The following is a 26,103-nucleotide window of genomic DNA, read 5'->3' as shown; positions in this document are numbered from 1 at the left end:
GGTGTCTGTGTCGGTGTCTGTGTCGGTGCTCCGCCCGGTGCTCCGCTCGGTGCGCAGTGATGCTCGCTGGAGGATGCAGGGAGTCTGCGCGGAGGAGCTCTCGATGAGGCTGGACCGAGATCGTCTATTGAGAAGATGAGTCACTGCAACCTGAGATATCAGGAGGATTACTCCTCACCGTTTGTAGTTCAAAGAGAAGCCCGGCGTGGAGGTTCAGCCGCAACTAACAGCGACTTGTATGATCAGTTCATCTGCTGATTATTTTCTGATTCGTTAATCAATTTTAAGTAAAAAAAACTGCCAGGAAATAATAAAGATGCGTTTTATAATTTCCAAAAGTCCCACCCATCCAAACATGTCATATATATATATATATATATATATATATAAGTATGTTCTTATGTAGTTTTTTTTTTGAATACTGTAAGAAAGAATATGACTGCACCTCAGTCATATTCACCTGCTGCTGTCTTGGCCAGGTCTCCCGAGTAAAAGAGATCTGTGATCTCAATGGGACAAACCTGGTTAAATTAATTGATTAATTAAATAAAAAATCTATATGTCAATATACGAAATTGTTCCAATTTCTAATAGGTTTCATATATAATTTGTATGTATATGTTTTTGTTTTTATTTTACACACACACACACACACCTAACTATATATAGCTGTCACTCGGGCCTTTTTTCCTTGCAGGGCCCCAAACATTTGCCTCTGGTGCGACTCTGTGTGTAACAAGGAAAAGCATCAAATCTTCTTTGAGGAAACAGAAGATACGTAGTTTTTTTTTTTTTTTTTTTTTTGCTTTCAGACGACTGGAAACGTAATTCACTCTGTGTTCTGCAGTTTCCAGAAATGTGAACAGAGTGAGACATCACTACAGCATCCTCCTCAATGGACTGGTCCTCGCGGGAGTGGAGACCACGCCCCCTGTGCTTCATCATCACAGTGTTAGATAATAAACAGGAATTGTACTTTTATGTACTTCAATCTACTTATATATATATATATATACACATACATATGTATATACAATTTAATGTACATATATGTAATTTAATGTGCTTATATGTAGTTATATTATAATTCTTTATGTATCATTTGTGTGAAACATCTGGACTGATGTGACAGAACAAAGGGGAGAATTGGTTCACAACAGGGGCAGATTTAGTCATCACGGGGCCTCAGGCAAACACAGGCTTGGGCCCCTCCACCCCCCTGTTCTTGCCCTGTTTCACTGGTCTTCACACAGCGGTGGTGTCCAGAGATCTGTCTGACACTATGAGGTTGTTCTTTACTATCCACAGTGAAGTGGTCTCTCCATCATGTCAGGTCCTCCTTCAGTCCTGCAGAGGCTTAGATCCACAGCAGAGGATGAAGTTCTACGACAGCTGGGCAGAAACGTACAAACAGGTCAGTGGACACAAACCTCCGGAAACACATCTGTAAACATCTGTAAACAGCAGCTGAGCTCAGTCTGGGCTCACAGTCCTGATTCAGCACCATCACACCACATACCACTGTCCTGGATGGAGACATCCCAGACATAAATGTCAGAACCCACGTGATGTTTGGGTCTGAATCTGCAGGTTATCAACATATAAACATTCTTCATCTGCATAGAATAACACTTGGACTGTAACAGTACAGAACTAAGTGCAGTAGCCACTGATTAACATCTGGAGGGGGGGCAGATGTCGTAGACCTGAACCTCTCCTCACACTGGAGAAGCTGCTTCAGAAACGACTGAAACGACTCCACCATCATCAGACTGGCGTCGACTGCTGCCGCTCTGAACCTCAGTCATATTCACCTGGAATGAGTTGAACTGACTGGCGTCCCTCTCGTGTCACTGATGGTCTGAGTTTCTTGTTAACACGTCACCTCACCTGGATTCAGACATGATAAACTTGAGAGCGCAACATCTGGCAGTAAATTTCCGAAACGCCAACTTCTCAGGGAATCATGAGGAGTCACCTGTGGATCTGGACTGGTCCTGAAGCTGGTGAGTTCATTCAACCCCACAGTCCTTCATCTTTGACATCATCTCTTGAAAGTGGATATTAGAACATTAGAACATCACAACATTAGAACAGCAGAACATCACAACATCACAACATTAGAACATCATAACAGCAGAACATCAGGACATTAGAACATCACAACATCAGGACATTAGAACATCAGGATATTAGAACATTAGAACATCAGGACATTAGAACATCAGGATATTAGAACATTAGAACATCACATCAGAACATTAGAACAGCAGAACATCACAACATCACAACATTAGAACAGCAGAACATCAGGACATTAGAACATCAGGATATTAGAACATTAGAACATCACATTAGAACAGCAGAACATCAGGACATTAGAACATCAGGATATTAGAACATCAGGATATTAGAACATTAGAACATCAGGACATTAGAACATCACAACATTAGAACATCAGGATATTAGAACATTAGAACATCACAACATTAGAACATCAGGATATTAGAACATCACAACATTAGAACAGCAGAACATCAGGATATTAGAACATCAGGACATTAGAACATCAGGATATTAGAACATCAGGATATTAGAACATCACAACATCAGAACATTAGAACATCACAACATTAGAACAGCAGAACATCAGGATATTAGAACATCAGGACATTAGAACATCAGGATATTAGAACATCAGGACATTAGAACATCAGGATATTAGAACATCACAACATCAGAACATTAGAACATCAGGATATTAGAACATTAGAACATCACAACATCAGAACATCATAACAGCAAAACATCAGACCATCAGTGGTGTGAAGTGACCTTTGACCTCAGCTGAGGGTGAACATTACATCATTATGACAGAATTATAACAGAAAAGCGTCTGAACTGACGTGAGGTATTTGTGCTGAGCTGAGCTGATGAGCCCTGAGAGCTGTCACCGGTGAGAACATACGTTTATATACGTTTATTAAAAGCAGCTGAACACATGGTGTCTCGTCGTGTGTTCATCCAGTTTGTGTTTCTTAGACAGTCTTTATTGCGTCTTGGGAAACTTTTCTTGAAACCTAGTGTGATGACGGAGTGTGGATGGTGGTTGGACGGTGGTTTTAGGGAAGTGACAGTGAAGAAGTGAGAATTTCATTAGGTGTTGATCTGAGAGAGAAGAGTTCTCGGAAAAAAGAAAAGGAAGTCAGAGTTTTCACAATCTGTCTCTGAGTCAGTTTACTCTCTGATCACGACCTGACAGCAGAACCTGATCCTGATCCCGGAGAACCACCAGGAAACTAAGGATGGCAGTTTGGGACAAAAAGATTCTGTGGAGCTTCATGTTGGTTGTGGCAGGTGAGACTGAAGAACGTCTTGTTTTATTTCATTGTTGTCGGTGAAAAGAGAAAAAAGGAGTCAGACGTCGTCTTTGAATCTGTCGGAGTGGACCAACAGCTGGAAACATCTGTCTCAGCCTAAACTCTGCTTATATTACACTGTGAGTGTTTGCATCATGTTTTCAACACAATGATTTGTGTTAGAGTGAAATGACTCAGTAAACCACACACAGTTCAAGCTGCTGCTGTCGTCCATGTTTGTTTTAGTACAACCTCAGTGACAGTCGGTGTTGTCAGTGGATTCATGGGGTCGTTGACCTCCAGTGGTTCATTGATTGTTTGATGCTGGAAACAAGCTTCATGCTGGTTTGTTGAGTCTTTGTAGGTTTGACTTTGTCTAATCGAGACTCTTGTGTCTGTTGTGTTGAGACCTCAGTGTGAACACATGAAACAATATGTGAAACCAGAAGTGTAGAGATAGTTTCATACAGTAACAGCTCTGTGAATGTTGTTTTACACAGACAGAGAATCACACACTGGATTCTGTTACTGACGTCATTCACTTTCTACAACCAAACTTCAGGTGCTGTGGGTCAAAGTGTGAACTATCCACCTCCTGTTTGTGCTGTGGGGGGCTCGACTGTCACCCTCCCCTGCACCTTCACACCACTAATGGAGATCATCAGAGTCGTCTGGTGCACGAATCATCTGATTTGTCATGGATCCACTCCATCTGTGTACGACAGTGAATCAATAACCAACCGACCTATTGACCCTCGCTACCAATACCTGGGAGACATGACGGGAAACTGCACTTTACAGATCAGAAACCTGCAGAGGAGAGACAGTAAAACGTTTCGCTTCAGGATGGAAGGGATTATAACTGCAGGACATTTCACAGGAAAATCAGGAGTGAATGTCACAGTTGTTGGTGAGAGCATCACAAACTAATCTAACACAAACATGGATCATTAATATCAAGAGAGTTAAACTCTAGTTTTAAATTGATTTCAGATGCAACTCCAATGAGAATAATCAGCTCCAGCAATGAGACGAAGGTGACAGAGGGTCAAACACTCACACTGATCTGCACCTCAGTCTGCACCTTCCACCAACTGGAGGTCGCCTGGTTCAGAGATGACCACGCCCTCCCTGAGTCTGGCCCCGCCCTCCAGCTCAGCCCTCTGACTGCTCAGGATTCTGGGAAATACACCTGTGGTTTGAAGACCGGTCAGCCGGGACGCTCTGTGGCGTACACGCTGCAGGTGGAGGCTGCAGGTGGAGAGAAAGGTGTGTGGTTTTTATCCGGTCATGTTTCTGTGCAGGTCCTGAACTACAGAGGTCGGTCTGATGAAAACCAGATCATTTACAGTGTGAGAGACCTCCTGTAGGACCAGGGTCCAGTCACTCAGCTTCTGTAACAGGTGCTGTGATTGGAGGAGGCTGTCCCTCCTCACAAGGTCAACATGGTGAGTGTCTGCAGATCAGCTGAAAAATGAGGCATGTTGCTGATTGGACGACAGCTGGATCTATCTATCAATGCATTAATTGATCGATTAAAAACAGCTGTGGTCCTAACAGTGACTGTAAAGTCACTGAAGCTAAAATAATTTGTGGTCAGCTGGGTGACAGATGGACGAACGTCCTCACCTGATTGTTTGTGTGAATGAAATTCTTAAAACAGTCACTTAACAGCAGAACTCTGGAACACGACTGATTCTCCTAAAACAAGCTCCGGTTCAGGTTCCTCACTGTGTGTTTGACTGTAGACTGAGCTCTCTGCTGTCTTATTTTGAAAAGCTGACAGTGAAAGGTACCAAAAGTTTTCATTTCAAGACTGTAAATGGTTTAATAAAGTTGTGGAATAAAAATAATATATGTAACAGTTTGTATTGTTTATTGATATGATGTGTTTTACAGGACAGGATGTTAACCTGCTGCCTCTGACTGTTGGTGTGGTGCTTGGTGTCCTGGTGGCTCTGTGTGCTCTAATACTGGTCGTCTTCATCATCAAAAGGTTCTTTAATAAGTACTTTAATTTATCTTTAATCTTGAATAAGTACTTTGATTTCTAAAACTTTTTTTTGTAACTGAATACTCATCAGGGATTCACTGGGACACAGCTGGAATAACTTTGTCTACTGTACATTTTATTAATCTGTTTTTCACTTCATTTCTTTTCATTGTGCATTTTAAGGGAAACTTTTTTTTGCTTTTTGCTCCATGACGTTTACATATAGCTGAAATATAGTTTTTCAAATAGAGAAATAGAGTTTTTACAGGTTAAATTAAACTAAATTTAGATATTGTGAGGGACTGCAACCTTAAATATGAACTAGTTTTCAGATTATTTTATTGTACTTAATTAATCATAACTTACAGTAACTGTAAGAAATGTTTATAACAACAAAGTTGTTTATAACAACAAATAAATCTAACTTTTGATATTAATAAATTGTGTTGACAATAACTGTAATTGCACTTTTGCTTGATTAAAATACTGATTGCAGGACCTTTTTCATTTTAATATTCAGTCTATGGAGGTATATTGATGACTAAAGACAATATATTTTCTGAAATGTGATTTCATTGTTGTAATGGTCATTTTGTTGTTGTTGTTGCAGGAAGCGGGTAGCAGCAGAAGGAACTGTGGGAGGTCGGGTGGAACAAAAGGTGAGTCACATTATTATTTCTATTATTATCATTATGATTATTATCTATAATTTTCTTATTATCCATTTTGCAACCCACATTGTTCTGCCCATGGCATATAAAGTCTGTTTAATCAAGTTTATTCTCCCAGTATCTGAGTGTGTAGCATATCTGAGCATATTTCTTGTTGTCAGTCATCAGCATTATCAGAATATGCGGTAAGCATCAGCTCATAGTTATAAGAGGATTTTGTATTTCATTGCTTTGACTGGGGTATAGATTCCCTTAATTCATATTTTAAAAGCACCTTCAAGTTTTCACAATCAGATTAAGGTGGAATGAGCAAAAATGAGCAACCTTTTTTTGAGCCATGAACTACACAAAACACTAAACACTGTAAGAAGGTAAAATCACTACAGGTCATTATTATAAATGCATCCTAATGAACCAATCATTGTTGATATTTCTTGTAAATGATATTGTTAAACTGTGTTTACATTTGGTTTGGTTTCCTCTTCCTCTCTGTGGTTTTCAGCCTCCTGATTACATCTACAGCAACATACTTCCTGCTACAGAGGAGGAAGAGGGTCATCGACAGGAAACCAGTCGAGCTGAGGAGGACGTCAGCTACGCCTCCATCCAGTTCCAACACAAGAACAAGGCCAGGTAGGACACACTAACCCTCACCTGGAGAGATACATGTGGAGACAAGCTGCCTGTAAATGTCCAACAGAGTTTCCACACCTGAAACACCAAACGATGAGCTCAGGAGAATTTCACTTCCAGAGTACAGCTCATGTACAGGATGTGAATTATCCATCATCCACCCATCATCCATCCATCATCCATCCATCATTCATCCATCATCCATCCATAATCCTCCAAACATCATCCTTCTACCCATCAATCATCCATCCAAACATCATCCATCAACCCATCATCCATCCATCATTCATCCATCATCCAGCCAAACATCATCCATCCATCCATCCATCCATCCATCCATCCATCATTCATCCATCATCCATCCATCATCCATCCATAATCCTTCAAACGTCATCCATCCACCCATCAATCATCCATCCAAACATCATCCATCCATAATCCTTCAAACGTCATCCATCCACCCATCAATCATCCATCCAAACATCATCCATCCATCCATCATTCATCCATCATCCATCCATCATCCAGCCAAACATCATCCATCCATCATCCATCATCCATCATTCATCCATCCAAACATCATCCATCCACCCATCAATCATCCATCCAAACATCATCCATCCACCCATCAATCATCCATCCAAACATCATCCATCCATCCATCCATCATTCATCCATCATCCATCCATCATCCATCCATAATCCTTCAAACGTCATCCTTCCACCCATCAATCATCCATCATTCATCCAGCCAAACATCATCCATCCATCATCCATCCATCATCCATCCATAATCCTTCAAACGTCATCCTTCCACCCATCAATCATCCATCATTCATCCAGCCAAACATCATCCGTCCATCATCCATCATTCATCCAGCCAAACATCATCCATCCATCATCCATCATTCATCCAGCCAAACATCATCCATCCATCATCCATCATCCATCCATCCAAACATCATCCATCCACCCATCATCCATCCATCATCTATCCATCATCCATCCATAATCCTCCAAACATCATCCTTCCACCCATCAATCATCCATCATTCATCCATCATCCATCCACCCTTCATCCATCCATCATGCATCCATCATCCTCCAAACATCATCCTTCCACTCATCCATCATCCATCCATCCAAACATCATCCATCCATCCATCATTCATCCATCATCCATCATTCATCCATCATCCACCCATCCTCCACCATCCATCCATCCAAACATCATCCATCCACCCATCTTCCATCCACCCATCCTCCATCATCCATCCATCCATCATCCATCATTCATCCATCATCCATCCATCCATCCATCATCCATCCACCCATCTTCCATCCACCCATCAATCATGCCTCCAAACTTCATCCATCCACCCATCAATCATCCATCATCTATCCACCCATCCATCATCCATCCAAACTTCATCCATCCACCCATCCATCATGCCTCCAAACTTCACCCATCCACCCATCCATCATCCATCATCCATCATCCATCATCCATCCACCCATACATCATCCATCCATCCATCCACCCATCAATCATCCACCCATCCATCCATCCATCTATCCATCAATCATCCACCCATCCATCCATCCACCCATCATCCATGCACCCATCCATCCATCCATCTATCCATCAATCATCCACCCATCCATCCATCCACCCATCATCCATGCACCCATCAATCATCCATCCGTCCTCCATCTTTTTATTGTGAATCTCAGTGTGCACAGCAGCTGACACAGTGTTGTCCACTGTTTGTCTGTAGACTGGTGGAGGAGGCAGGCGAGGCCATCATCTACAGCTCAGTGGCCACCAGACGCTGAAGTCTCGTCTCAGTCCCAGGATCCTCCGACAGGAGCAGCAGCTGACGGACACCTCAGCTCAGCTCTGTTTACCTGGCAGGTGTGTTGTTGTTTCTTTCACACAGTCATTTATTGTGATCAGCGGCTCTGGGTGAACAGCTAGACTCTGTGGTCGGATCAGCCTCCTCAGGGGCCCCGGGGCAAATATTTGTCATCTGGCCCCTGCTGACCCCCAGTGCACCTGTCAGTTTCATTGCTTTCCCAGGAACCGAGCAGTGCAGTAGAGTAGCCGCTTCATTCTGATAATACTTTCATTAAACCTGTAAGTTTTAACTTTTTAATTCACTGTTTCCAGCTTCTGAAATCACTCGTCCCAGTTGAGTTAATGACAGTAAATCAAACAGTTGCTCAGATAAAACCAGATGTTATCGGGCTTCAGGGAACGTGGGGAGCAGCTGCAGACGTGTTAAGAATGAAAACACACAGTTCTCCTGTGATGGAATTACAACCTCACCTCAGGGTTTTCTGTGAAGTAAATTACAGAAATGAAATCATTTATTGTTTAATACAACAAATATCAAATATAAACTAAACCAGCTCAGGTGTTGAAACCAGAGTCCAGAAGTCAGGTGGTTGACGATGATGACGATGATGTCATCACTGTAAACATCATGTTTGAGTCAACATGTCAGACACAGTGACCCCTCCCCCAACACCAGCTGAGTCACTGCTCCACTGCACACACACAGACTGCTCCGTTTCTTCCTCTGTGGTTTCTGAACACTGTGAAAACGACTGCTGCTAGGGTTAAACTGGTGCAGCTCAGCTCCTCCCCCCAGTTTAACCAGTCACACCAGCATTTAAAACTGCAAACCAAACCTCATGCCACAGCTCTGGATGAAGGCGTCGCCACAGAAACACTCGCTGAGTCTCATGGGAACTGTAGTTTTTAAAAGACAGGGTCACATGAACATGGAGGCTGATTTCTGCTCCTGTTCAGACTCGTCCTTAAACCTCCTCCAGACGTCTTTTAAAATCCTCTGATTCATGTTTAGTTGAACATGTTTTCATAAAAACTGGTCTGAGGTTCATCTGCTCTGACTTCCTGACCGAGACACCTGGATCAGGCCTTGGCCCCGCCCCCGAAGCTTCGTATTAATTTTGTATGAAACATGTTGTGAGACCAGTTCCTGTCCGGTATGAACACAGGGAACGATCACAGCAAAAACACCTGTTCTCATTTTCATATGGTTACCTGACTGTGAACCTGTCCTTAAATACTACAGTAACCAGGAGGCTCAGTGGGTGTCTCCATGGAGACGCCTCCATCAGAGTCAGAACCAAAAGAACCACAGCCACTGAGATGATTCAAACATGCAGTGAACTTCTCTCTTTGTTATTTTTAATTTTTATCTGTGAAGTTAAATGAAGCTGAGTTTTGTCTCAGTGCTGGTTTGTGTCTTTGGATGTTTTTTACCTCTCACTTTTATTTGTCATTCATATTTCTCAACTGGTTATTGTAATTTATTGTATGAGAGCTTTATCTTGTGGTTTTGTTTTAAAAAAGGTGCCATGTAAATAAAGATTTATTTGATTTCCTTACAAACAATACATTTTTTAAAAATCTTGTTTTATGTTGTTTTAAGACACCAACAGAAACAGGAACATGTCCACCTTCAAGTAAACATGAGGTTTTAAAAGGAGAACTTGAAGTCGAGTGTAAGTTTAGTGGCTGCGTGAAAACACACGACCTGTGACCTGAATTTAAGAGTAAATGTCTGCCGTCACCTTGAGGAGTAGTGTGAGTTGAAAGACCAGAGAACAACAGAAATAACTGGAAAACAGTAAATTGAAATGAGTTTCACAATTTACCACTTGAGACACAGCGAAGAGGGAAATGGGTTTTTTTCTGTTCACACGTTCGATGGGACTGAAGACGTCAGACAGAAGTGTGAAGGACCTGGATGACATTATCTTTGGGTTAAATGTAGTTGAGTCAGGAAAAAATGTGAAATACAGTCTAGGACCAACACAAGCAGAGGTTAATGACAATGTAGGACAGGCAGCAAATCACAGCAACAACACCAACAAAAGCAGAAGTTTCCCTTTCAGAGTTTACATCAGAAGAATGTGTCATTTTACCAAATCAGCTGCAACTAACAATAGACGTGACCCTGAGTCTGGTTCAGGAAACAGCTGAGGATGAGCTGTCAGTCACACACTTGTCATGTGGATGAACATGAGCTGCTTTAACTCTGCAAGCGCCACTGATTTAAAGGAGCTATGTCACTTTTTCCTATAGCTACATAGTTAATGTTAGCATTAGCAGCTGTTTACTCACCAGTCTAGAAGAAACGTAATAAATTCAGCATCAAACGTCATCCTTCACTCACCAACATCTGTCTCCAGAGGTGGAGACAAACGTTGTTAACTCTTGTCTGTTCTTCTACTGAAGTTAGCATGCTAACAGCTAGCCTTGGCCCGTCTCCTCACTGCAGCCTCCAGTCTGTCCTGGAGACGGAGCTGCTCAGAGGACGACTTCTAACCTGTGATCTTATAAATGACTGAAGCTGTGGTCAATCACCACCTGCTCCTCTAAACTGACAAACAGCCTCTCTAATGTATCTAAGTACATTTACTCAAATACAACAATGAGGCTCTTGTACTTCACATGAGTCTTTTCATGTCGCTGTATATATACAGCTGATTGAGATTCTTCTAAAACATATGTTATTAAGATTGCTATCATTCAAATTAAGTAAAAGAAACCACTGATTAACAGAAATTTTATTTAATAATAATTTAAATAATTTTTCATATGAAAATACCAAATGTGAGGATTTGCTGCTTTTCCCTTTAAAATTTTGAATAATTGTGATTTATCTTGAATAAGTTTAAGGTTTGGACTGTTGGTTGGACAAAACACATTGTGAACGTGTCACTCTTGGTAACTGTGTTTCACTTCAAAATCATTCATTCAGAAGTCAGACACTTACAGCGAAGGGCATCACTAAAGCTTCACTGGAGACCTTGGTGTACGGACTGAGTACAACATCTATTTAATAAGTGAAGATCAGGTAAATCAATTATTCTGTTCATCCAAAGGCAAGACCAGTGTTTGTTCCTCACAAACAAGGCAGTTCAAAGTGCTTTACAGACGACACAAAAGGCTGAAGAACACAAGACTACATAATAATATGAATAATCACACAGATAAATAAAGCAGATATTAAATCTTTATATACTGGTTATACAGGATGAATAGGGGAACGGCGTGTGAATTACTAATGAAATTGTACGGAGTTTGGTGGGTGGCCTGTAGGTGGCGGAGGTGATGACGTAGATGCTCTCTGTGTTTTTACTGCTTCTGTTCATTTTCTGTCTCTGACCAAATAAATTTCCATCTGAATTGTCACTGAGTGATTTCAGACACACACCATATAGTGTTGGAGGGAGTTTTTGTTGGTGACTCACCACTGTGTTACAGATTTATGCAACACAACTGTTACTCACTCATTATTGACAGTCGTGGTGTTATAACAGGAGCAGACTACAACTCTACTTGTACTGCAGTGTTTCCACTTTATTCAGCTTTATGCTTCTTCTTCTGATCATTTACAGGACACGAGTATTATCTGTTACATTTGCTAAAACACATTTGTTGAAACCTTTCATGCTTTTCTCAAAACTGTCAACACAAAACCAGGTTCTCAAACTTCATTCACCAGCTGAAAACTCAACAACCACCTGAGAACAGTTTTATCTGAGCTCAGAATCAAACACTGTTTTCAGATCAGACACAAAGACAAACAATAAAAACACCACTGAGTTATGAACAAAAACATGGTCTTTCACAAGAACATCTGAAATCACTGTTCTTCTTGTTCCTCCTCTCAGATCATTTTCATCATTGTTTCTTTAAACCATCATTAACTGGTTCACTTTGCTCTGTCTTATATTTGTTTCATCACATCATGAGCAAAAAGTGTGAACAATTGTGAGTTGTCGTGTGTAAACTATGAGGTCTGTGCTGTAATTGTGTTTAACTTCTGCTACTTGTGGTTTTTCCCATCACTGTGTTTAAGTGAGTGAATATATGTTTAGAAACTTGTGTCTAACTTGGTCAAAATTGTTGATGGTTTTGCCGAAAGAGTGATTGATTAATAATGAGTTCAGGCCGCTGAGTATTTGGTTCAGAGAATGATGTTTTAGTAACTCAGAAAAACTGAAAGCATCAGGGTACTTCCGCCACAACTGACCATCAGAAACAAAAGGGATTTTATTTTGGTAGTGCAGGGTGACGGGGGGGGGTTCCTCTTCCGGAGTGAAGGGTCACCATCGGGATGAAGATGGCGGCGCCGGACGAGTTGTTTTGCTGGGAAGGAGAATGGGGTTTACCGTCGGTCAGCACCGACTGCCTGGTGGTCCTGGTGAGTTATCGTTCACACTGGACCGGACCGGACCGGAACCAGTTAATGATCTGTGAACCAGTTAATGATGGTCCAGCCCGGACTGGACCGGACCGGACCGGACCGGAGTCATTCACACACAGAGACACAGGTGTATCTGCTGCTAACGGCTCAGAGCCGGTAACGGACAGGTTCCCCGACAGAAGGCGGGCAGGAGGCTGAGGAACCCGGTTAATGATTCACGGGTTCAGGGTCAAACTCGTGTCCTCAGCCAACGTAAAGAACAACAACTACGATTTCCAAATAAAATAAAATAAAACCACAGTGAATAAAAAAACCTTCAGGCGCCTTTAGACAGAGCAGAGACGTTTTGAGCGCCTTTATTTAGTCTGAATGTTAAAACCATATGAAAAGGTTCAAACGCGGTCTCACTTTGTTTTTAATGGCGGGCGGCGCCTGACAGTCGATCACCCTGTAAAACAAAGGCTTCGTCGGACGGACAGAGCTGCACCCAGCGGGTCCACACGGCCCAGCTGGAGGTCATGTTCGATATGATCCGGCCCAAGACAACAGGCCTGCGGGGAATCTACGGAACCCCGATTGGACCAAAACACGTGGTTCTTCGCTGCTGCGGGAAGCTCTGAGCCTCTGAGCCGTCGGTAACTCACCCTGAGCGCGTTGACGTCTGAACTTTGCGGTGTTCTGTCTCCAGCAGGAAGTTAGCATGAAAATGAATTAGCTAACAGGCTATAAGCTAACAGGCTATAAGCTAACAGGCTATAAGCTAACATTGCTACATACTCGTACTCGTTTCCGTGTTTTATTCAGACGACGCCCCCTGTGGTTAAGGCACATTAATGCATGTTATCCACAGATGGATAAACACCACTGCAGCCGTGAGAGGAGCTGCTCAGTCTAATGGAAGATAAGCATTGATCATCATCGAGACTGAAACAGGATCAATAAGATGAGACAAGATCGATCAGTGTTTTAAAACCTGGTCAACTCTGAGCATCAGTCCGCAGTACGGAGGTCACACACTGTGCTGGTTGTTGTCTTTGTCAAGCAGCTGTTTTTAGTTGACATCATTTAATAAGTGTGGACACATCTGTAAATCAGACCAGATGTGCAGGTGTAATTCTTCACATGACCACCAGGTGGCCCCAGAGCCTCTTTACACACCGTCAGGCTGACCCCACTCTCATTATCTGCCTCTTCTTCATGTTTCCCAACTTGTTGATTTGATGTTTCCTGGTTCGCTGTAAAGATTTGTAGCTGTTCCTTCTCATCCATGATAACAAACTGAATATCTTTAAGTTTCGTACTGTTGATCAAACCAAAATAAATAAACTGAAAATATCAGGTTGAGCTGTGGGAAATAGCCTTTTATGGCTTTATTTTCATTATAATTAATCTAATACAATAAAATCATTGCATTGAGCTGCAATAATTTCTTCTGCTGTAACACACTGTAGGAGACCATCACTCTGTACGGCTCATAATGAAGTTTTTAAAACATGATCAATTCCAGCCTAACTATTGATTATCAGGAAAGTCGCGTCATTAAATCATATTAGAAAGAACATTTTGTGATCATGTGTCGTCGTGTGAGATCAGAGCTTGTGTTTGTGGAGAGCAGGAGAAAAGTCCTGAAATATCTACAGTATCTCAACATCACTTCCTGGTGCTGCTCTGACACTGAGCTTATTAAGATTGTTTTGATGTTTTTAAATGAGTATTTCTGACAACTTTGTGGTGCCCTCAGGACTTCACAGTAACAGTGAAAAAGCAGCTTAGAAGCAGCAGTGATTTGAATTGTGTCGGCAGTAAGGAAGTCCACTATGATCCCCGGTGCAGCTCCACACACACTGAGCACGTTCATTTATTTCATGTAATAGTTTGTTAATGAGTGACCCACACAGAGCTGCACTGAAGAACATGGTCACTGTCACGTTTCTTCACCTTGTGCGACAGGACATGAAGAAAATCATTTTACTCTGTTGTGTTCAGAGAGCCTGGTGCAAATAGCCGACTGGGGAAAATCAGGTCAGGTGCATCTTTCAGCTGACAGCTCGGTCACCTGTGATATTTACCTGTAAGTTTACACTGTTCACCTTGAAAACGTTTGATAATTGATTGATCGTTTCAATCATTTTTCAAACATTTATCACTACTTTTGATTTATAGACAAAACAATGAAAGGGTGAATAAAGAAAATGTTAATTAGTGATGGAAATGGTCATTAGTTGCCTTGTTTGATAAAACTGTTGTGATTAGAGGAGGTCAGACGAACAGCAAGAACCTTCTGTAAGGATCAGCACTGGAACAGAATGATCAATGAATGATGATCAATTTCACACCTGTTATTGATTCAGAATAGAAAATAAAGTTATTTGATTTTGTTCAAATCTACAGTTGTGACCAACACAGATTCAACCAGGCTGAAAAAGGGGCTCTGTCCTTTAAGTAGAGCTGTAGGTTGTAGTCTCACACTTGACTCATGGCCACCCAGAATGCTCTGGGGCCACGGACCGACCGTGTTTCCATGACTGATGTGGTTCTGAGAGTCTGGTGACAGTGTGGGTTCGGGGATCGGGCTGCAGGGCTCCTGTGACTGATTTAACCTGACTGAAACATGTTTGTGTTGGCCTGAGATCTGAGAGCAGAGCAGCAGTGCAGTCTGGGTAATGATGGCTCTCCTGAGCAGCGGTCGGAAAACACTGCGCTGCTGCTGCGGCTTTTTCCAAACCTCTGGAGGAACCTGGATCTGCTGCTGGTCTGGAAATCTCTAACGGCAGCACGTCAGTGTCCCAGACCACAGCGCTGTCCTGAAGCTGGTGACCAGTTTAACCAGTTTAACTTCAGTCAGTCAGAGGCTGAGGTGGAAAAGTCTTTTTTTCTCCTGAAGGTTCAGACTGAGTGAAGTGACCTGAAGGATCTGAGCAGCCATGATCAGAGCTGAGGAAAGGAGCCTCAGTGCTTCCTATCTTATCTCCTTCAGCGGAGGAAACACTGGAGCTTCCTTTACCAAAGGAAAGGAGAAAATGCTGTCCCACAATTTCTTGCTGCTTCAACATTTAAAGAGATGCACCATCATAGTTTAACTCCGACAGACCCACGTAAATACAGAAACAACAGAGCAGCTGTTTTGTGTTTTGTGACCTGATCCAGAAGTGATGTAAATCCTGGTCTGAGCTCCAGATCCATAAATATAGATTTGTTCTCTTCACTCTGTCGAATTTGTAGAAACAACATCATCATCATAAAATATTACACACAGAAATGTGATTTCACTAAATCCCCTCCCTTTGTGTAAAACACTAAAAACAAATGTATAAAAATGTCGAAGTGTCCGTATCAGGAAACTATAAACTGAATATTATTTATTCTGACTCTGATCAGTTCATTATTTTAATTTAACTATTTTTTTAATGGATCAGTTTCTCTGCTCGTGTTTTCCTTTCATGTTTCTTATTTCAACATTTCATCCTGTTTGTTTTCATTAGGGAGGATTAACATCCATGTGTTATAAATAAAGTTGGTTTAAAAGAAAAACCTCCAGTGAAAGTTCAGTCTGTCTCTCCACATCGCCGTCATCTTTTCCTAAGTCTTTATGACCTCTCCTTCACTTCTTTCCTTGACCTCATGATGTTTTTCATCGAGGTCGAGGAGACGAGGTCAGAGAGGAGCCCTGGTTTCTGAATGAGTCTGAGTTCAGTTTGTCAGGTTAATTTAGGACCAGCTTTTCATAATAAGAGCTGCTTTTCTCAGCGTCCTCCAGGACCTGGACTGGTCCAGACCAGGACCTGAGTATTGACTGAAGCTGATCAGGTGATTGTTGTCAGTGTTGGGCTCAAACTCCTGAATCAGTTATAAAGCACACATCATTATATCATCACTTTCACATCATACGTCTGTGACTGTGGATGATGTGGACAGAAATATGTGGACAGGTTCATGTCTCTGGGTCTGTTTGTTCTCTGTCGTTAGATTAATGAGTAACTACAGCAGAGGCGGAGCTTCAGCTGTGTGCACAGGTGAAGTGAAAGTGACCTCTTGACACCTCATCATGGTTAATGACCTGTGACTGTTGGACTCCACAGACGGAGGCAGCAGGAAGAGGCGAGTTTCCCTCGGTGGCGTCTCCAGGAGGAAGTCGTTAAACTCTGAGTTACTATTAGAGGTTTTTACTGAGACTCCACAGCTGGAGCCTCAGCGACGCTCACAGAGCAGCAGCTTGTACGTCACATGTCAAACACCTGAGTCCTGACATCAGACTGACCTGAGGTCAGAGGTGGTGACTCTCCAGAGTTCAGTCTGTTAGAGGCTAAAACCAGACGATGTGGACGCTCGTCATCAGTGTGTGTCAGCAGCTGTGTGTGTTTCACTGAGGTGGACTCACACACACACACACACACACACACACACACACACACACACACACACACACACACACACACTGTGTGTAGTGTCGGTCTGTTCCTCAGTGGAACAAACGTCTTCACCCTCATCAGACTCTGACTTCATGGCTGCAGATTTATGAGGAAATTCTTCCTCATGTTTTCTGGTTGTAAAACTGAACGAAGCTCAGAGAAGCTTTTTTCTTTTTTCTTTTTTCTTTCCAGAAGAACTGAGTCATCTCCACCGTTTACTGTAAGAGCTGAGAGCTGCTCTGTGGACTGAAGCTCACTGTTCACTGTACAGTCTGTACTGACTCCTCTCTGTCACATCATGTATTTGTTCTGGCTCCACCGGCCACGGCCCAATGCTGCAACCCCGACCGACCTACCGTCAACCAACAGTCATTTTCATTATCGAATCATCAACTGATTATTTTCTCAATCGACTAATTGTTCTATAAGCAGTCAGAAAATATTGATCCTCGTTATAATTAACCAATGAGACATCTTCAGATTCCTTATTTTATTGATTATTTACCGAAGACGTTCAGTTCAGTGTCACGTGGTGACACAAACACTCACTCCTGACTTTCTAAGAAAAGCATCATCACAGTGGTTGAGATTAATTTTCTGCAGATCAACTTATTGATGAATCATCTGATTGTTTCAGCTGTAATTTCCTAACATTTCCTGACTGCAGTCTTTTGTGTCTGAGTAGATCATTATTATCATTATCACCGTTGTCCTGTCTGACCTCTGACCCCTGACCTCTGTCTCTGCAGGCCTACGCTCAGTTTGCTGGAGCTCCTCTGAAACTTCATAAGATCTCCAACCCTTGGAGGAGTCCGAGCGGTGAGACTCCTCCTCATCCTCACTGCTGACACACTGAAGAGAGGAAGAGTCAACACGCTCATGTTGGGTTTGTCTGTTTTCACAGGTTCACTTCCTGCTCTGAGGACCAACCAGAAGGAAACTCTGTCCAGACCCTCTGACATCATCATCCACCTGAGAAAACAGGTAAACACCTGTCATCAGGGCCGATCTACACGGTGGAGCCTCAACATTACATCATTTTATTTTAAATAGAAGAAATTTAATTCTAACATTTGATCTTTTTTACAAACACCAGAAGCCATTACTTTGTAATTTTTGATGATCAGACTCTTTGATTAATTAACCACAGACTGAAGGATCAGTTTCAGCCTGATCTATTAAAACCAATTTATGAGGTTTTTCTACAACTAAAAAAAAAACATAATTGAGAAAAAAGAGACAGTAACATGTGCTTCATATTTGTAACGTGTCAGTGTTTGTAAACTCCACATGAACTCTGAGTTCACATCGTTCTGTCTGACTCTTCATTCATCCTGAAGGGAGGGAACAGCTGATGACAAGCAGATAACCAGATAATCTCTGCGCTGCACACAGTCACAATTCCACAGGTGTAGGTGTTTACCACAGGTGTGTGTCTGAGTGTGTCACTCTGTGTCTTTGTGTAGCTGTGAGGTCCAGACGTTCTCAGCTCTGTGGAAACGTTCTGGTTATAGTGGAACCCAACCTGTGTGTGTGTGTGTGTCTGTGTGTCTGTGTCTGTGTGTGTCTGTGTGTGTGTGTGTGTGGAGGCTCTGGAGCCGACTGGAAAAACTCATTAAACAACAGGAAGCTGCAGCCAGAGACACATTCCAGCAGAGCTGATAATTCTCATAAACCTCAGCAGGACCAGAGCTGCTGCAGGAACCAGTTCAGGAGAACTCTGCCATGTGGATTTTCCTTTTTGTAAAGAATGAGAAAAGTCATTTATTAACTGTGAACCTCAGATATCAGGAGTTTTTCTATTTTCTGATGTTGCATTTCTACTGCTCTACATTTATCTATTAAAGATCCAGAGCATCATTTAAAATGAGACCAGTGGTTCTCTGAACATCACGTGTCTGAAGTTTTTTTAACACTTCTAACAAAGACTGGAAAATAATTCAAGAGGAAAGTCTAAAAACTGAATCCAGATCAGTGAATCAGAACTTCTCTCCCATGAATCATGTGACGACCCTTCAGATTCATCTGGTGACCCTCTGGAGGGGTCCAACCCCTAAGTTGGGAACCAGTGGACTAAACTAAGTGTATATGACGTAGTTAAAGCAGCTACAACAGTAAAATGACTCAGGATCAAACTTTGATACTCTAACTACAGGAAGTACTTTTATTGTGGTACTTAAACTACAGGAAGTACTTTTATTGTGGTACTTTAATGCACAAATATCTAACAGGATAGATGATGATGACATTTCATATCCAGAAGGTTAAAGGTCAGCATCGCTGTGACATCATGATGTTCTGCACAAACACCGTGCGTCTTCATACGTGATGAGTGCAGACAGATGTTAAACAGCTCTGGTTGTGGAGGAAACAGACGTAACTCGACCTTCAGCTGGAGTTTTCTTCACTCTGCTCCTCTGACCCACATTCCTCTCAGCAGAAGTCAGGTCTCTGAGCCAAACACTGCCCTCCTCCTTCATTCAGCCGCTTGCAGGCAGCTGGAACACATTACCCAGCATGCTCGGTGCCTCCACGCTGCGGTAGGTTATTCAGAAACCGCATCGACAGGAGCTGCTGAAGAAGCTGAGAGGAGGGGGAGCTGCTGGCTTCACGCTCGGCTGCAGATTGAACTCACATTTATTGTGTTCAGTCACACTTCATCCTTCTACTACTTCATTTTTCCAGTTCACCAGCTGCACTTTTCTTCTTCATTCATCTGAAAACCTTAAAAACAAGAAGTCAGCTCCTGCTCGTCAGAGGATTAATCTCTGGTGACCTCACTGTTTATATCAAAAATCCCACTAAAACACAGGAAATAAACTAAATCAGCTTGATTTGTGACCTTATCCCTGCTCCTCAGAGGAGGAACCCTGATTCCTCTAATAGCAGTTAGCTAACGTTAGCATGCTACTGTAGCGTCACTAATGAAAACAGACATTACCATTATGTAGCATCAAGTCACTGACACATGAGGAGAAGAAAATCGGTTCTGAGTCGAGCTGGATTCTTTAGCAGCTTGTAGGGTTCTCCATCTCAATACAGACAGACCAGGGCTGGATCCAGGGTCGGACTGGGAGAGAGACTCAGCCTTAGACTGATCCACTGGGACCAGCTGCAGTCCATTCCTCCTGTTCTCTGGTCTCATCTCTTTCTTCAGTGGAAACATCAGAGACTCAGCCTCATGTTGGAGCCTCAGTCAGACCCAGACTCAGATGAGGAGTCTGTTGAGACCAGAATCAGAGACTAGCATACGGATCAGAACCGTTAGCATAGTTAGCATCTTTTATTTGTTTATGTTGTTTGTTAGCTTGTAACTGGCAGTGGCTGACACAGTGTCAGTGGTTGTGCTAATGCTAACTCTGGCTCTCTGTACTGACAAGGTTTCAGGTGTATTTAGCCCCGCCCCCCCGTCCACACAAGTTGACAGGATTGGTTCCTTACGTTCTATGACGTATGAATCCCTGACTGTCTGAATCTGTTTTTATGAGACTGTCATTGGTTCAAGGTGGAAACACTCAGTCGTGGTGTCGACTGATTATTTCCCTCATCATGTGTCTTTATTACAGAAAAACATCATGTGGACTTGAACCAGGTGAAACAGCTGATCTTCATCAGAGGCTCTTTAAATAAAAAAGAAACATGAAGTTGTCTGAAACAGACACTGTTCCTTTGAGCGACTCCTGTGATGGTTTAAGTTTCTGTGGACGCCCCCGAGTGCTCGGAGGAGTATCACACAAATCAAACACATGCCTCCACCAGCCCACTTGAAAATGTCAAACGTGGCAAAGCCACAGAGCACTCTTTATTTCAACGATAAAGATTAAACATTTAGGACTGACCTGAAGCAGGGAGGATCAGTGCTTGTGTTTGACAGAGGAGAGATCACTTCTCGATTCTCCATCTGTCTCTGACTCTCTTTCTGTTGATAACCAGCTGTTTTATTCTCCGGTTTCTGTTATGGATGTGATCTTTCAGTGCTCGGTCTGACTGAGATGGCAGATGATGTCATCAGATCAAAGTGGTCCCACAAGAACAAAATAAAAGTTTATTGGTTTATCACAGCGAGAGAAAACAATCAGATTTTTTAAACATTTAAAAAACTGTGTTGTTTTCCAAATGATTTGTTGGCCCAATAAACTGTTGATCAGTTGAAATCACTGAGCAGATTCACAGTGGAAATGAAGTTCGGAGTCAATATCTCAGGTTCGACCTCAGTAACAACAGGTTTTCACTCCAGCACCACGTGTTGATCTTAGACTCTCAGCGTTTAGTCACCACCAGCTTGTTCTTGTTTAACTGCTGGATCCCAGCATGCTTCACTTCAGAACAGCTGCCGTCAGTTCTCAGTAATGAGGAAACATGGAACTGGTTCAAAACACATACAGCAGGCCCATAAAACCCCAACACACACACACACACACACACACACACACACACACACACACACACAGGTTGGTCTTACCATAGTTGTGAGTAATACATTCTACAATCTAAAACTAGACCTGAACCTGGTTCTAACTTGAACCTGAATTTTAACTCTTAAACAGCCATTTGAAGGTGTGAGGAACAGACGTCATGTCCTCACAACAATGGTGGTTTAGAGCTAAAGTAACACACACACACACACACACACACACACACACACACACACACACACACACACACACACACACCTCCAGCTGTTAAAGCTGTTCCTGATGGTGAAACTGATCAGTATCAGAAACCTGGACACAAAACATCTGGATCTGAGTCTCAGGTGATTAAATTATCCCCCTGATATCACTGCTGGTGTATTAGTGCATGTTTATTAATTAAAACTAATAGATAATCAATCTGAATCCTGCCTTTATCAAAGTTATAATGTTGACCACAGTGATAGGTTTGGATTCAGACCATGTGATCATCAGTCTGTTTATGATGCTGTTGTTACACATGGTTTATCGTGTATGTGCTGCATAACCAGCTCATCTGACGCATCAGCTCATGACCTTTGACCTGACGATGTGTCGTCCACCTGCTGTGGTCTCTGGTCCGCTCTGTGTTTCAGGAGCTGTTGTCTTTTTCAACAAAAGTTTGATTTGTTTTTTAGAAATACAACGCAGACTATGACCTGTCAGCTAAGGAAGGAGCCGACAGCCTGGCCTTCATCTCTCTGATGGAGGAGAAACTGGTGCCTGCTCTGGTGAGACACAGACACCGGATGCTCAGAGAAAAACAGAACCTCAGCTGTTCCTGGGTTTAATATGCGTCTTGTGTTTCGTAGATCTACGCGTTCTGGATCGAACCAAAGAACTACGTGGACATGACTCGCCGCTGGTACGCTGAGCACATGCCGTTCCCTCTGAACTTCTTCCTGCCTGGACGAATGCAGCGCCAGCAGCTGGAAAAGCTGCGACTGCTACGAGGAGACGAGAGCCTGGAGGCTGGAGAGGAGCTGGAGAAGGAGGTGAGGACACAAAATCAGACTGTTACTGGAGAGTAAAAACATCAGATCAATACCTGCACAAAACCACTGAGTCTAAGCATCACGTGGGCTTTGTGTTTTTGTGGAGAAAAGTCTGACTTTAACTGAGTGATGTTCGGCTGTAGTAACTTCAGAACATGCAACAGTTTTCCAGTTTGTGCAGAGATATCGTTTCCATGTGTTCAGGCTGCTCCTTGAAGTGGTCGGAACAAATTTGCGGGCAAAGGAAAAAACTCTTCAGTGGATCTTTCTGTTGAAAAACCACTGGTATGGAACGATCCATCCACTCTGGAGAAAGGTCAAAGGTCAGACAGCATTCAATGGACGGTTGTTAAACAACAGTTTGTTCCTGTCAGCATGAAAATCCCTAGGTAGGAAAGAAGGAAAACTAAAGTTGACGTTTGTGTATTATTCTCGAATACTGTCCTCTGTGGTGACACCTTCAGCTCATTTATAAAACATTACAAACATCATTACATTGTGACTTTGTGCAGAAAACTACAGCTGCTCCCCCACAAGCAGAAACCTGCCAGGTTGGAAATCTGAAGAAGGAATGAAGGGGGGATACTGGGAAACCAAATGAATGAAAGGGAAAAGCCAGTGGTGGATAAAGGCAGTGGGTCTGTTTGTCAAAGCGACTGAACAACCGATGAATCACAGATTGATGAAGGTTTCAGTAGATATTCATTGTCCCCTGAGGATGAACCACCATGGTTGTGGTGACCCCTAACCTTTTCTCTGTTGACGGCTGAGATGTATCAGCTTTTCTTTGAGCTTTGTTCACAGTGACAAATCTTGACAAAGTGTGTTGGGTCAACCAGCAAACATGACCGGTCCTAAACTTGGAGCCAAGCTGAAACCTACAAAGACTGGACAAACCAACATAAAGTGTCACGTGTTCTTGTACCAAAACAAAGATGGACAGCAGCAGCAGGTCGAACTCTTTACATGTAAAAACATTTGTGGCGTTAAAGGCTAAAAAGGAGGAAACAGCTCAGAGTTTGGTGAGATCCTGGATGGAGAGGTGTGGAGGACTGTAGAGTCCAGGAGGAACCTGGAGCTGAGTAAACTTCAGGTAAAACTGTTTATCTACCTGGTCCATCTGATCCAGACTGGAACAGACCTGGTCAAAGTTGGTCCCATCAGTTGTCACTGGCACCTACTGCTGGGACCAGCAGCCTAAATAGGAAATTATAATAATAATATAATAATAATAAATAAGATTCAAAAAATCCTCATTCAGGATAAAACATCAGGTTTGCCTCAAGTTTAGAAATTTCTGGTGAATACTGACAGTTCCCAGAAGATCACAAAATAGTCTTAACTCAAGGTCCACCTACTGTCCTTTGCTTTACCTTTCTATCACATCTCTTGGTCTCAGTATGGAGCTTTGGAATATTGTATGACCACTTGTTATTAAGTGACTGTAGTTTGTGAGGACAATCAAACTCAACTTTAGTTGGCTGATGAAGACCATGAAATGCTTGAAAGCCCTGAGAAAAGGTTGTCAGCTGACCTAGAGTTAAGATTCTTTCAACAAAGTACGAACCTCAAGGTAAAGTGAACTTATATTTTTGGTGACCTCCTGGACTTGTTTTGAAGAAAACATAGTGATGAGACTGGCAGACTTTCAGGCTCCCCAGAGGATGAAGAGTTTGGAATGAATTCCATGGCCTGTTGTGTAAATCCTTATTGAAGACAAACTTTTCATTTTCAGTCCGAGTACTGGTAAAGTCCAGTTAATTAGCTAAAATCACCAGTGTTAGTAAAGAGACCTCAGCACAGTCTCTGTTGCTAGGGAATGGAGAGAGGAATTTGTATGTTCCTGTGGGTCATTTGCTTTGGTTGAGGTTTCACAGGTCTCAAAGTCCCAGTGGTCATAAAAAGAGAAGACTGTGGAAACTTTCATTGAGGAATCTACAGGGGTTAAGTCAAAGGACATAAATGATGCTCCGGCCTTATGTAACACATCACTGGAGACCTTTCACTACCATCAGAGAGTTCAATTTTACCACAGTCATCCTCCATGGGAGTTAGATCTTTAACCTGGGCTCTGTTAGTTCCTCACTTTACAGTTATTTATGGTCACTCTGATCTTTAATGGTTACGTCAGTGTTAGCAAATGAGAGCAGCTGGCCGTGGTGGAACTGTGCACACAGTGAGAGAACAAACTGACCTTGGTCAAGCAGGAATAAGGTCAGGGACATGGGACCTGAGCAAGCCTCATTTATAGAGTCAGCTGGTTTAACTTGTGACCTGAGGGTTAACAGGACCTGTTCTTGAGCAGCTTGAGAACCTGCTGGTGGACAAAGCCCTCAGGGTGAAGAGGGAGGCCTTTTAGGTTTGGCAAGACTTGGAAACTCTAGAATCAGGAGGCAAGCCAGGAGGAGTCCTCCCTCTGGTCAGCCATGTAGAAGGACTGATTCACCTCAGACAGGTTTTCAGCAAGGGAGGAGAACTGCTGACTTTGACTGAGGATCTTTGGAAAGGAAATCTTTTACTGGAAAGAAGACCGATTCAGGAGGGGCAGGCAAAGATCAACCAGCCTCCAAGAATACTAAAGGGGTCATAGGAGTTGCTTGTGGACTTGGAGAAGGTTTAAACCATGACCCTGTCCTTTGGGGTGTCTTCTGAGCGGCACTTCAAGAACCTTGGAGACCTGATGATAGCCTGCAAGGCCTTGTGTAGCTTGAATGAGACGTGTGTCATACTCTCAGAAATACACTTGTCCTCAGTGGATCTTAAAATATGCCAGCCCTGTACTGATTACAGATTGAAGAGATGAGGTGTGAAGAGTGTCAGGGTTTGAGATCTCAGGATTAGAGGCAGGGTGAGGAACTCAGAGGAGAATCACAGTTCTTGGATGCATCCTGGGGTAGGATCATAATTCCCGTCAGATCTGGGAATGGATCCCCTACGTGGAGCTGTAAGAAGTCATGAAGTGGAAGTCTGGGGTACATATGTTTTTTCTGGTGGAAAATAGAAGCACTAAGATTTTTACCACTTTGTTCCAGATGCTGTTGATGTATAGACTGAATCTGTGTCGATGAGACAAACAGTTTTTGCTCTTTGTGTTTTTCAGTTGTTCCGTGATGCTGCAGAGTGTATGAACCTGCTGTCCCAACGACTCGGCTCACACAAGTTCTTCTTTGGAGACTCGTAAGTTCATCCAGAGTCATACTCTTAGCAGGGCCTGTTAAGGTAATATCACGACGGATGATTCTTCTAGGCCTTAGGATGTCCAGAAGTTATACTTGTTTTAGATTCTCCAGGTGTGATTCACCTGGGACTCCCCACGAGTTAGTCAGAGCTGAAGAGGCCTTGT

At 42.6% G+C, this 26,103-nt stretch overlaps 1 protein-coding gene across 8 annotated transcripts in view; it reads left to right on the top strand.

Annotated features, from left to right (window-relative positions):
- The window catches only part of mtx1a (metaxin 1a), a 43,478-nt gene that overhangs the window by 14,900 nt on the left and 2,475 nt on the right, over positions 1–26,103 (top strand). For 2 of the 8 annotated variants that reach the window (XR_011686784.1, XR_011686785.1), the window contains 9 exons: positions 848–951; positions 1,334–3,358; positions 3,923–4,270; positions 4,354–4,629; positions 5,260–5,356; positions 5,964–6,012; positions 6,527–6,657; positions 8,436–8,572; positions 18,064–18,131. Coding sequence is in view for 1 of the 8 variants with exons in the window: in XM_071470384.1 (XP_071326485.1) it covers positions 12,816–12,902; positions 18,064–18,133; positions 18,219–18,298; positions 22,404–22,496; positions 22,578–22,760; positions 25,861–25,937 (590 nt within the window). In the remaining 7 variants the exon portion in view is untranslated. Of the gene's footprint in view, positions 1–847; positions 952–1,333; positions 3,501–3,922; positions 4,271–4,353; positions 4,630–5,259; positions 5,357–5,963; positions 6,013–6,526; positions 6,658–8,435; positions 8,573–12,771; positions 12,903–18,063; positions 18,134–18,218; positions 18,299–22,403; positions 22,497–22,577; positions 22,761–25,860; positions 25,938–26,103 lie in introns of those variants that run through there. The other 6 variants (XR_011686787.1, XR_011686789.1, XR_011686786.1 and 3 more) reach the window with 6 other exon arrangements.

Source organism: Trachinotus anak, unplaced genomic scaffold (genome assembly GCF_046630095.1).
Source record: "Trachinotus anak isolate AG129_WGS33_773 ecotype Australia unplaced genomic scaffold, CSIRO_AGI_Tana_v1 ptg000032l, whole genome shotgun sequence".
NCBI classification, from domain to species: Eukaryota; Metazoa; Chordata; class Actinopteri; order Carangiformes; family Carangidae; genus Trachinotus; species Trachinotus anak.
The sequence above is the reverse complement of the archived record's forward strand: the minus strand, read 5'-3'. Positions and strand labels throughout refer to the sequence as shown.